Below are 13,388 nucleotides of genomic sequence, written 5' to 3' on the forward strand. Positions count from 1 at the left end.
TTTTCTCGAAGACAGAAATTTATTGTAAGAAATTCCACACATCTTTCCATCAAAGTAATTGAACAATGTAATTGCTCAAAGTTTGAACAATAATTGAACACCAAGAAGACAGTTTAATAATAAATTCTATGGTTCATTGAACAACCAAAAATTGAAGATCACAGCTGGGAGGTAGTTAGGTGTTCAGTGATAAGACAAGGGGATAATTAAATAGTTACCCACACGTTAGGGTAGGTTGTTAATTGTCTAACTTTCCATGAGTAATGTATAACATAAGCAAGTCCAAACCTTCATTTTTTTCCTCAACCAGGTTTTGAAGCTCATCAGAAGGTTCACCTTGATTGTTAATACCGGCTTCAGCATTTGAGAGGGCGTACTTTCCTTCTACATAAGCACAAAAATACATAAGAAACATTGTAAACATGTAGTATGTATTTAGTTGAGCTCAACGGTCATAGCTGGGAGGTAGTTAGGTGTTCAGTGGTAAGTCAAGGAGTAATTAAATTGTGATCTACAAGTTAGAGTTGGTTATTAATTGTCCAACTCACTCTGTGTAACTCCTAAGCTTAGGTAACTCCAAACTCTCTGAAACCATGACTTTAAGGGACTTTTCCAGAGTGGTCAGAAAAGATTTCTAAATGACACTGTTAATACTTCCATGAATATCTGAAGTCATATTTCATGGATTCAATGCCTGAGTGACAAACAATTCTTTTATTTCCATTTTAAATAGTACAAAAACATTTCAACACATTTATTACCTCTATCATCTGTTTCTTCCATTAGATTTTTTCTTTTCTGAGCACTTTCCTAGCAATGGCTTATTTGTGCATCTTTTTCTCTGACACTGCTATCTTATGTGCTGTCTGGGTTTGATACTGAATTCAAACAAAGGAAAGATATCTCATTTGTAAAGATTGCAAGCTTTTCCGACTCAAGTCTTCCAACAAGGCATCATGGCAACACTCCTGTTCTAGACATTGGCACCTACTTGACCACATTATCATGTGAGTGACTGACTACAAGAATGTTTACATCACCCATGCCATGAGAGGACCTGATGATCTATGGACTATTATTCACCAAATCTGGTCTGCTATTTTCATCACAATGGCCCACTTCCTGCTTTCCTTCTATTGCAGCATCACTACTGGATTTGCGGGAACAAACATTAATCTTGGTGGATTTCATCAAAACAATAAGAGATGATACTTTTACATCACACTTATCAGAAAACTCATTGGCATTTTAATCATATTATTGGAATTACTCAATAATGTAGAGTTCTGGTGAAGTCATTATCTCAAAGAATATTATCTTCATGTTAATTATTAATACAAAGATAAGTTAGGAAGAAACAATGATTTGCTTTTCTATGAAGTTAAAAATCACACAGCACCAGGTTATAGTCCAACAGGTTTATTTGGAAGCACTAGCTTTTGGAGCACTGCTCCTTGATCAGGTGGTTGGGAGGAGTGCTCCAAAAGCTAGTGCTTCCAAATAAACCCGCTGGACTATAACTTGGTGTAGTGTGATTTTTAACTTTGCACACCCCCAGTCCAACACCAGTGATTCCAAATCATTGCTTTTCTATAACAACCTCAGGATATCTAAAGATGCATTAACAGCAGTGCAGTATTTCAAAGTGTGGCCTTATTAGTCATGTTGGAAAATGGCATTTAATTTCATTACGTAAACGCCCACAAACATTAATACAATAGGGTGCCCAAAATGTGTTTGTGAAGTGATGTTGGTTAAGCAATAACGTCATGGAAAATTCTGTGTTTACAATCTCACAACCTGGCACAACACCCTCCCAATATGACCAGATTACCTCCAACCAGCCAACTGTATCCCCAACACATCCCCATATGTTCAAAAATGCCTCCAATTTGCCCCAGCTCTGGCTACCTCACAACCTGAGTACCCATTCACCCACCTACCCACTTACTCACACTATCAATGTCACCCAACTAACCATCCACTTACTCATTCATTCACTCACTCAGTCAACCATTTACCCACTTATTTATTCACTCATTCATTCAATGACAATAAAACCTTCTATGTATAAAGTTGCCATGTGATGCTTCATGCATAAACTGGGCTTGTCCTATGCTCTCTCTACTCCTCTCTGACAGAGATACCAAAGGAATGCTGTCTTCTATGCATTTCAGTGAAAATTGGGATTGGAACATTCCAAAAGCAATGTGCAGCAGCATTATGTTGGGGAGTTTCCAAGCACAGCAGTAATCCACTCAACCATGTCAGTGCTCAGAGGTTCAGGCCCATGATTCAAACATGGATCACATTGCTTCATCATCATTGTTTCAAAATTCTCTAGCACTATAACCAAGAGCAATGTGGAAGTACCTTCATCAGGCAGAGTACAGAGTTTCAAAGTAAAGGTCCACCAGCACTATTTCATGGGCAACAAGAGATGGACTATAAGTGATGGCCTTGCTAGCAACTTCCATTGACCAAAACTGAACAAGAGAAAACAAATTATGAACAGAGTATTTCATTTATTTGTAAGTTTAAGCAATTTCTTACCTTTTGACCGTTTTCTCCAAATGTAAATTCCAATGACAAGTCCACATACTAATACCATACTACAAATTATAGCCAAACCGAGGACTGAACGATCACGAAGCTCTGAAAATTTAAAAATATAAGAACAAATAGCTACTTAAATACATTCAAAACTTCAGGAAAACTGATAATGATCCATGATATTTAACAAAGTGCTCAGGCTGCTTTCATGTTAATACTTAGGTCCTCAGAACAGTAAAGCCGAGAATGTGAACAATTGGTATCATAAAAAGGAGACATGAAATGTAAATACTAGAAATGATTATGTCCTTCAGGTATTCAGAAGGGAAGACTAGAGCATATTTCAACAAAGGGTGCTGCACAGGAGGTTGCTAAATAAGAGTCCATGGTGTTAGCGGCAAGTTACTGGTGTGAGTGGAGGATTGGCTGACTTGGCAGGAGGCAGAGAATGGGTAAAAGGAGTCTTTTTCAGAATGGCAGCAAGTGAATGTGGAGTTCCACAGGAGTCCGTGTTGGGGCCACAATATTCACATTATATATTAACAATCTGGATGAAAGAACTGAGGGCATTGCTGTTTAGCTTGCAGAAGAAACAAAGATAGGTGAAGGTACAGGTAGTGTTGAGGAAGCAGAAGGACTTGATGTTGCAGAAGTATTTGGACATGCTAGGAGATTGAAAAAATAAGTGCCAGATGGAATACAATGTGGGAAGGTGTGAGGTTCTGCACTTTGGTATGAAGAATAGAGGTGTGGGGTATGAGGAAAGGCTTTGGAAATCTGAAGCACTAGGTGCCTTGGGAGTCACAGTTCAAAATTCTCTTAAGAGGTTTAGTTGGCAATTAGGAAGGCAAATGCAATGTGAGCATTCATTTTAAGAGGGCTCGAATACAAGAGCAGAGTATGTACTGCTGAAACTGTATTTGGCTCTGGTCAGACTGCACTTGAAATATTGTGAACAGTTTTGAGCCCTGTATCTAAGGGTCAGAGGTAATGTACAGGAATGAGCCCAGACATGAAAGGCTTGTTATATAAGGAGCATTTGAGGATTCTGGTCTGTACTCGGAAGGATGAGGAGAATTTAGAATGATGAGGAGAATTTGACTGAAAATTGAAGAATACTGAGAGGCCTGGATAGAGTGGACATGGAGAAGATATTTTCACTTGAAGGAGAGACTAAGACCTGAGGGCACAGCCTCAGATGATGGATGTCTCTTTAATACTAAGCTGAGGGAGAATCTGTGGAAATTGTTGCAGCATTAGACTGTCGAAACCAAGTCATGTCTCTTTAAGAGACATAAATCAGTTCTTGATCTGTAAGGGGGTCAAGGGTTTACAGGGAGAAGGCAGGAGAATGGGACTGAGAAACACATTCACTATGATTAAATGGTGGAGTAGTCTCAATCGACTAAATGGTCGAACTCTGCTCCTATACCTTATGGTCAAAGATCTTTTATTACTATGTGTGAAAGGGTAATCTTGAAATAAAAACAATGCTTCAAAAATGTTTTAAAAACTTGAGGATTTTTAGCTCAGTCTGCTTTGAGAGATATGGGAAACAATTTATGAGAAAATTATAATCATTTTGGAGAAATTTGTAAAATTAGGACAGCAACCAGACATTTGAAGCTGCATACTGTAATATGGTACCCGAGCAGGTGGAAAATCAATAAAACATAACTGTTAGACCCATCAATCTCATAATTGTGTGCAAACTTTTGTGTAAAATGATTAACAAAGATTATCACTAGCCAGATTCCTGAGGATTACTATTGACCAGACACTCAACTGGACTAGTCATATAAACACTGTGGCTACAAGAGCAGGTCAGAAGCTGGGAATTATGGTGTCTTCCTGAATTCCCAAACCTTATACACCATCAAGTAAGTGACATCTCAGGAGTGTGATGGAATCCTCTCCACTTGTCTGGATGAATGCAGCTTCAGCCACACATGAGAAACCTGACACCATCCAGAACAAAGCAGCCCGGTTAATTAGCAACCCATCCATGATCCTTAACATTCATTCTCTCCATCAACAATGTACAGTGGAAGCAGTGTATATCATTCCCTTAACTTCATTTATTGAATGTGGGTGCTGGCTAGGCTAGTATTTATGGTTCACACTAATTTCCCAGAGGGCATTTGAGAGTCAATCACATTGCTGTGCGTCTGGAGTCACTCAGAGACCAGACCGGGTAAGAGTGACAGTTTTCATCCCTAAAGGACATTCATGAACACATAGCAGCAATATACCAAGCTTTCTATGATTACATTTTCTAAACCCACAACATTTACCAACTATAAGAATAAGGGCAGCAAGGACATGGGAATGCCACCACCAGCAACTGCCCTGTCAAAGCCACACATAATCCGATTTGGAAATATGTTACTGTTCCTTCACTGCTTTTAAGTCCAAATTTTAGACCTTTCTCTCTGACAGCACCTACAGGTGTACCTATGTCACATTCACTGCAACAATCTCAAAGAGATATTTTCAAACATCGGCAGCAAGGTCGCTCAGTGCTTAGCACTGCTGCCTCACAGCACCAGGGTCCCAGGTTCGATTCTAGCCTCAGGTGACTGTCTGTGTAGAGTTTGCACATTCTCCCTGTGTCTGCATAGGTTTTTAGATTAGATTACTTACAGTGTGGAAACAGGCCCTTCGGCCCAACCGACCCGCCGAAGCACACCCACCCAGACCCACTCCCCCACATTTACCCCTGCACCTAACACTACGGGCAATTTAGCATGGCCAATTCACCTAACCTGCACATTTTGGACTGTGGGAGGAAACCAGAGCACCCAGAGAAAACCCATGTCAAGACAGGGAGAATGTGCAAACTCCACACACAGTCATCTGAAGATGGATTCAAACCAGGGTCCTGGGCACTGTGAGGCAGCAGCTGAGCCACTGTGGCACTCCATGGTTTCAACGACATCAGTAGATTCTGATATTTTTTATTGATAGGCCATCACCTCCCCCTGATTGTGTAGCATTTTGAATTTGTTATTAATATTGAGGCATTCGTGCAATACCAGCCACTTTCTTTTTCCCATTCCAAAATGTTGCTTTCCCTGATGTGTAACCATCTTCTTATCCCCTTCACTTCTCTGAATCACTCTTTTCTTTTCCTTCCTTCGACTCACCATTCACAGTTCTGTTTCTCCCGATGTAGAGCTCATCTCGTACAGTGAGTACACATTCCACTGTGAGTCCATCAGGAAGCGTTGAATGCTCCACTACACATCTATACTTGTCACCATCATCTTTCATTGTTGGTTTAATGTTCAGTTGACTGGATACATAAAATGTTTTATCACTACTTGTCCCAAACTGCTTTGTGTATCTTTGTAATGAAACATTTTCTGTTCCCCACTTTGTTACTTTGATCCAGCTGATCTTCAATTGTTGAGGATAAAATCCAGTCACGTCACATCTCACAGAGCTCTCTAAACCACTCAAAATGGTAAGAGATCGTGTGGATAAGCTAACACTTGGCCGAGCTGTGTGGCAAGAAAACAAATTTCATTATATGTTGGCTTGCATAGGCCAATAACAGTAAAATAAGATGCTGGTAAAAATGTATGGATAAGTTATTAAAAACCGAGAAAATTACGATTTGATCAAATATCATCTTTTTGTTCTTTTATGTCACAAAACAGATCTTTTCAAATCTGAATACAATTAACCTTTGTGATGTCAATAAATTATTGAAAATTTCAACAAACAAATGGGTTTGAAAAGAAATTTAGGGATCGGAGTCCCAAATTTTCCTGTTCTGTATTTTTTATCTGGCATGTATTTTGAAATTAGACCAGAACAAAAACACACAAAGTCATAATCTCATTTGAGAATTTCCATTGTTGATCAATTCTGATTCCTGACCCCATCCAGCAGCCAGTGCATAAGGTGGGAAAAGGGAAGCAAGTATACTGAATGCTATTGGGAGAAGCATAATTTTCTGGAGAGGGGCAGATAGGCAGTTAGCATCATAGAGAGGTATAGGCAAGGTGAGGACCCTGTGACAGTCAGTTAGCAATCACTTAGAGGAATGGAAGAGGTGAGGGCACTCTGACAGGCAATGGTCCGACTTTGACCGAGTGTTGTGGACTGCCACATTCCAAGGTCAAGGACCTTGCTGAGGGATGCACTAAAGCCTAGGGCAGCTGCCGCCAAAGCACAGTGAGGAAAGACCACTTGTCTAAGATGTTCCTGCAGTTATTAAATGGGAGTCCATTCAGTTATCAGACTCTCCTGTATTGTCTGTTCAAGTAAGAGATGCCTCTGGTTTATTTAGACAGAGTGAAACTCTAATGCTTGTTTGTTTCCATGTTATGCTACCGTACACAACTGAACTGCATTTGTGATTATGTATGTATAAAGATATTTTTAATGAATAAAGTATTTTTAAAATAAAAATAAGGCAGTGGCCCATTCCCAGAGTCTGTGCCTCCTTGATCATCTGAGCCATCTTCTACTTGCTCTGGAACTCAAAGATGGAGTGTCCACAGGGACACCATGTACAAAACTCTGGAAAATGTGGTATATGGGGGATGACCGTACCTAAAGTCACCCTCATCCCGATGGCCACCTTGTGTCTGGCTACATCAAGGTGTGCCTCAACTCATAATATTCAACCACTAAGTTTCACTGCATACTGAGGTTCTACCTGTCCCTGGTGTTGCAAAGGATGGATCTGGTCTCGGTGTCACTGAATGCTCCAAGTAGTTGACTGACATGGATGTGATGGGCCAAACGACCTCATTCTGTGCTATAACTGTCTATCTGTTATATATGGGTCAAGTTTGATCAAAAATATATGTGAGATCCTTTTCAAAAAGTATGTATTATAAAAGAAGTTCAAGAATAATGCATTATTGTTTCTAGAGAACAAAGATATCAAACCCCTAAACACAGATCTCTAACTAAGTCAACATGCAACCTTACGATGAATAAGGGCACCTGAGATACTTCCAGAGTGACATAGGCACAACTGAACATATGTAGGTTTTGTGACCCTGCCACAACTCCCCATGTTCAATGGGAGTCAGTAGTGGAGAGCCAAGTATGGCATGATCACTGCAATGCCATGTCACTTCACAAGAATAATTTCAGCAGATATGTTATTTTGGTGGATAAAACAGAACAACAAAGTTTCGATGAAGAGCAGGATTTATGTTGAGGAAGTCATCATTATGTGTTGACTGACACATTCCCTTAAATAACTTAACGCAGGAGGAAAACAGATATGTTTTTGTGATCCTTACCTGATACTTTCATTTCTGATGTCTGTTCTGCACTCTCGGGTGTTAGGAACACAATGCAAGTGTATCTTCCTTCATCTGCAATCTGTACTCGCGGAAGGAAAAGTGAGGCATCTCCCTTCAGTAAATTGCTATCATTAATTACTGCTCCAAGTCGCTTTACATTACGTTGACCTCCCGAAAAAGAATACACCTCTGTTTCTCCATCAAGCTTCCACTGAACTCCTACCCTTTTTAGGTCAATAGGGCCACTAGTATAGCCGGTCACCTTGCATTTCAAGTGAACATTTTCATTTAATAATACTTGCAGTGGACTTTGAAACATCTCCAGATCCATTGCATCTTTAAAGGAAGAGAAAAATATTATGGAATCATCTCATATATACCACAACAGTGTCATAATAAAAGACATTTGTGCATTTCTTTAAAGTTTAACAGAACAATTTACATAGTTCTGCCATGTTGAATTTAAAGCAATTGTTGTGGAGATTCTAAAGCTTTTTCAGCAAGATACTCTGAGGCCAGAGCAGACCACAAGGGTGCTGCAACTTCATTGGTCCAGGTTTTCTGAGGGCAGTGAATCTGAGGAATTCTCTCCTGCAGAGGGCTGTCAAGGCTGGGTCATTGGCAAAATTTTAATCTGTAAGGGTGGTCTTGCTAAATCTATACAAGATGCATGAAATGCCACAAACATTCCTGCTCCCCTAATCTAAGGGAATGTATACTGGCATAGGAGGGAGCCTACAGAAAGTTCACTAGGTTGATGCGCTGGTGTGGAGGGATTTTCCTATGAGGAAATGTTGAGCAGGTTTGGACTGTACTCATTACAGTTTCAAAAAATGAAAGGAGACTGTATTGAAACATATCAAATTCTTATAGGAGCTTAATAGAGGAGATGCTGAGAGATTCAGCGGCATGGTGGTACAGTGGTTAGCACTGCTGCCTCACAGTGCCAGAGACCTGGGTTCAGTTCCTGCCTCAGGCAACTGTCTTTTGTGGAGTTTGCATATTGTCTGTGTGGGTTTCCTCCCACAGTCCAAAAATGTGCAGGTTAGGTGAATGGGCCATGCTAAATTGCCCATAGTGTTAGATGTAGGGGGGGTGGGAGGGTCGGTCTGGACTTGTTGGAATGAAGGGCCTGTTTCCACACTGTAAATAATCTAATCGAATTGCATACCATAGTCAGAGAGTCTATGAAAAGAAGACGTAACCTCAGAGTAAGGGGTTTTCTTGTAAGGCAGATGAGGAGGACATTTTTTCTGTTAAAGTGTGGAATTCTTTATTGTAGAGAGCTGTCAGAATTGGGTCATTGAGCATACTCAAGGCTGAGACACAGATTATTAATCAGTGAGGAAATCAATGCTTATGGATTAAGACAGAAATATGGAGTTGAGAATTATCAGATGAGCCATGATGTCATTGAATGGTGGAACAGACATGATGGGATGAATAGCCCACTTCTGTTCCTATGTCTTATGGTCTTATAGATATCCAGATAATCAGTTTTGCAGCATTGATGAAAGTTGTATAGGGGAACCCTGCAGAATCCCCATGGTAGCAGATTCCAAAAGAAATTATTTAAAAAATTAAGGATCCCAATGGCCAATCCCTCTACACTTGGAACCTTCTGATATTATCCTTTTAAATCAGAGAATTTGGAAAGTTGTACTGAGGTCAAGTAAATAGTTACTGAGGAAATGTTAGACTGAGTGCGTATTATCAGGCCACTAATTTATCTCAAATATTCCTAACTGTACCTCTGTCTGACACCATATTTCCTCAAATCAGACAGCTCCTTTGCCTCTGTGATGTGAGCCCCACTTCGTACACCACCAGACCCAACAAACACCACCCACACCACCCCTCCTCCAAGACCACTCTGGGCCAGTCACCCAGGCCTCATCACCAGATTTGACTCCTACCTGGCCATCCTGGAACCACCCCTTACTGCTGACAGAGTCAGTGCTATCCCTCTTCCACTGCTGGACCTGAACCATTTGTTTTGGGACCTAATCCTCCTGATTCAGAAACTAATGTTCCTTTCCTGGCACTGGATCTGACTACACCATTTATCATTTTGCTGTTACTTTTTCCAAATTATAAGTAAAGGATTCTCAACTTTGCAGCCAGAATAGCAACCCATGAATGCAAATTTCTATATAGAGAAAGCATATTCATTCCAAACAGGTAGGCACCACTTGGTTGTATTACCGTTTTTATGTAAGTGCCAGTTAACCAGGCTCCAATTGGGTGCAAGGCCAGGAAACTCACATTGAAGGTGTTACTGTCCCAGGTGCACAAATTAACAACGAGGCATTGGACAGGCAAGTTGTGATCAAAGAGCAGAAGGTGATAGAAACTCTTTAAAATATGTACTAACAGAAGAAATTACTTCCATATGAGTTCCCTTATTTGGTGATCCAAGTGCATAGAGATCAGCATATAGTCGCATGATCTTTGATTTTATCTCTTTTGGGAAATATAATTTTATAACACACTTTTAAGACCTTGAGGAATTCATGTGGTCATAAATGTTAGTATGTTGCTGAACATTTGCTTTTGCTATTATTCCTTATACCTTTTGTAATAAAATACATTTTTGGCAAACTGATCAGAATCTCCTGACAGTTTCAAACAACTTGTACAAGTGTAAAATGAAATACACAACTTATTCAATTTTACTTTTCACTTGTCTGGTGTCCTTCATACATGGCAACTCTGTACAATTCAAGGGCATATTTCTAGTTACCTTTGTCCTCCTCAATTCTTCCGGATTGTTCTTTATTGCAGTAAATTCTAATCTATAATCTACCTCTAACTTGGCATGTTTTTAAGGTGTCTCTCTCACTTGTTTTCCCATCAGCCTATTTAAATATTACCATCTACACTTAGATTAGATTCCCTACAGTGTGGAAACAGGCCCCTCGGCCCAGCCAGACCCATTTCCCTCTGACTAATGCACCTAACACTATGGGCAATTTAGCATGGTCATTTCACCTGACCCACACGTCTTTGGACTGTGGGAGGAAACCGGAGCACCCGGAGGAAACCCATGCAGGCACAGGGAGAATGTGCAAACTACACACAGACAGTCACCCGAGGCTGGAATTGAACCTGAGACCCTGGTGCACTGAGCCACTGTGCCACCCCCATGGTAGTAACAAAAGTAGAATTAATGTAGAGTTCTTTCCACATTGTACATATTGCCATCACTAATTGTAATCTAAAGCTGCTGATGATTTTTTTTTCCGATAATTGATAGAAACAATGAGAGACTGAGTTATTTTCAATGTACAATAGTGTGTAAATGCAGCCTCAAATTCAAAATGGTTCTCAGAGTTCATCAACCAGCGAAACATTGCTTATCCCTGGCAATGACAGCAGCTCAAGAAGTAGTTAGAACTCACCACACAGTTTTATTTAATCATTTCCCAGCATTGTAGAATATATTATTTTTTTTAAAAATGAGTTTACTTCAAATAGCAAAGAGCAAAATTACCTTTGCCAAAGAATTATTATGTAGGTGATTGTTTATCTAATTACAAACCAAAGATATTTTTTTATTTTCAAAATTAAATTAACTACAGGATCTGGTAAATTATTTTTCTGCAAGGCTCACTGAAATTGTAAGCTTATAAATTATTAGTATAATAGGTTGAAGGTGAGGGGGAAAGATTTTAAAAGGATGACAGGTAACTTTTCCACACAGAGAGTTGTGTGTGTGTGGAATGAGCTGCCATAGTAAGTGGTGGAGGTGGGTACAATAATCACATTTAAAAGACTTCTGGGTGGACACATGAATAGGAAGGATTTAATGATTATGGGCCAAATGCTGGCAAATGGGATTTCTGGTCAGCACAGAGAAGTTGGGCAAAGAGTCTATTTCTGTGCAATATGACTCTATGATTCATAAGTACTGAGAAGTTCAAAAACTACGTCTAATAAAATTTTACTAATGCTTAATATTAGAGTATGATCTTTACTAGTAATTCAGCAATCCTTTTCTATACGAATCTTGTCTGGGGAATTTAGTGATAACAGGAACAGAATCTAATTTTTGGCGTATACTATCCTGCCACGCTTTTAGCTCAAACTACATTGGAAGAGTTGCTACAGTCTACTTGTGTCATTTTCATGCAGCACAGAGTGGATTTTGCAATTAAACTGAAAAAGCTGGAGATACTCAACGAATCCAGAGAAACAGAGTTAACAACAAAACCAAACACATTGCCTTCACCCTGCTTTCCCAAAGGGTTTGATTCAATTCTCCTAGTTTCTTCAACACTCTATCATCTGTTCTAACAAGGCCTTGTTCTAGTGCCTCAATATATATTCATTTCTCTTAAGCAAGATATTCATTCCATTTTTTACCCTCAGCTCCGACCTTCTGCATCTCCCACTGAGAATCCAAACAGAATCCTCCCGTTCTTACACTGCAACCCACCAGACTTCACACTAATCCTACATCAGTTCCAAAACATCTTGTGTAATATCATCATTGCACAGAGCTTCCCGTCTCTGCTCCTTTCAATATTCCAAAGGGTTCCTACCTTCGGGAGGTACGTGAAGAGAGAGAAAAAATACACAGAAGTAGTTTTCTTGTATTTCAATATAATTACTTTAGTTACTAATGCAATTCAGTGTAAGACGGAGGGAACCTACTTTAATCTTTTGATTAAACACTTTGCAATCTTCTGGATTCAACACTGAATTCAGTAATTATCCCCATTTATCAGAGAGCAGCTATTGGCAATTATTTTGCTATTCTCAATTACACATTTTCTAGGTCTACTCATTTATTTCCTTGTACGATAATCGTTTTCTTTTGTATTACTGCACCACGAACCCTTTAAACGTTCAAATCAATCCTTCCACAGCGTCAGTGACTTCGCACTGTTGTGTCGCTATGACAGCCTCTCCCCGATTCCCTGCCTACGTACTTCAGATCGGTTACATTGCTCATTGTTCACCGTTCTGACATAAGGTCAAGCTGAAACCATCACTTTGCTTCTTTATCCACGAACACTGCCAGTTTAGGATTTTCAGCGATTTTATGTTTTTACTTGAGGATACTCGCTACAACGGTAGTAAAAGCTGTAGCCATTTTTAAATTACTCACGACATACCATCATTGCACAAATACTAAAGTAATACTAAAGTCGACCAGTAATACTCAACCTGATGTTGAAATTAACAGTACAATACTGCAAAGAGTCCAAATTGTCATCTTCGTTTTGAAAACTTCAAGCTTCGAAAGCATTTTCAAACATCATTAGACATGTACTTGCTGCAGAACATAATGTTTTACTTTCGTTATTATTCAGCCAATGGTGGTTACCTGGTAATATAATTCTTTTCAGGACAAAATTCAAACATAACTACGTAATCATTCACTAGTAATTAAAGGAGCAGTTTTTACATTTTAAAAAGTTTGGAAGCAAGCCCATTTTTGCAAACTTACATTGTGTGAAAAGTAATTTACATTAAATCACATTTTGCTGTTCACAGCTATTCAAAAATGTTACTTTTTCCATAATTTAAATTGCTATTTTAACAGCAACCTGTGAAAGG

At 39.4% G+C, this 13,388-nt stretch overlaps 1 protein-coding gene across 6 annotated transcripts in view; it reads right to left on the bottom strand.

Annotated features, from left to right (window-relative positions):
* The window catches only part of LOC122557768 (CD276 antigen homolog), a 97,351-nt gene extending 84,219 nt beyond the window's left edge, over positions 1 to 13,132 (bottom strand). For all 6 annotated transcript variants that reach the window (XM_087996489.1, XM_087996491.1, XM_087996488.1 and 3 more), the window contains exons 1-5: positions 12,996 to 13,132; positions 7,821 to 8,159; positions 5,700 to 6,056; positions 2,554 to 2,655; positions 289 to 384 (exon numbers count right to left, since the gene is read on the bottom strand). In XM_087996489.1, the coding sequence (XP_087852615.1) occupies positions 289 to 384; positions 2,554 to 2,655; positions 5,700 to 6,056; positions 7,821 to 8,159; positions 12,996 to 13,077 (976 nt within the window). In that variant the 5' untranslated portion in view covers positions 13,078 to 13,132. The remainder of the gene's footprint in view (positions 1 to 288; positions 385 to 2,553; positions 2,656 to 5,699; positions 6,057 to 7,820; positions 8,160 to 12,995) is intronic.
* Positions 13,133 to 13,388: the final 256 nt, after the last annotated feature.

The sequence above is a fragment of the Chiloscyllium plagiosum genome, unplaced genomic scaffold (assembly GCF_037043375.1).
Source record: "Chiloscyllium plagiosum isolate Xiang-an unplaced genomic scaffold, Cpla_swu_hap1 HiC_scaffold_18, whole genome shotgun sequence".
Taxonomy (NCBI): Eukaryota; Metazoa; Chordata; class Chondrichthyes; order Orectolobiformes; family Hemiscylliidae; genus Chiloscyllium; species Chiloscyllium plagiosum.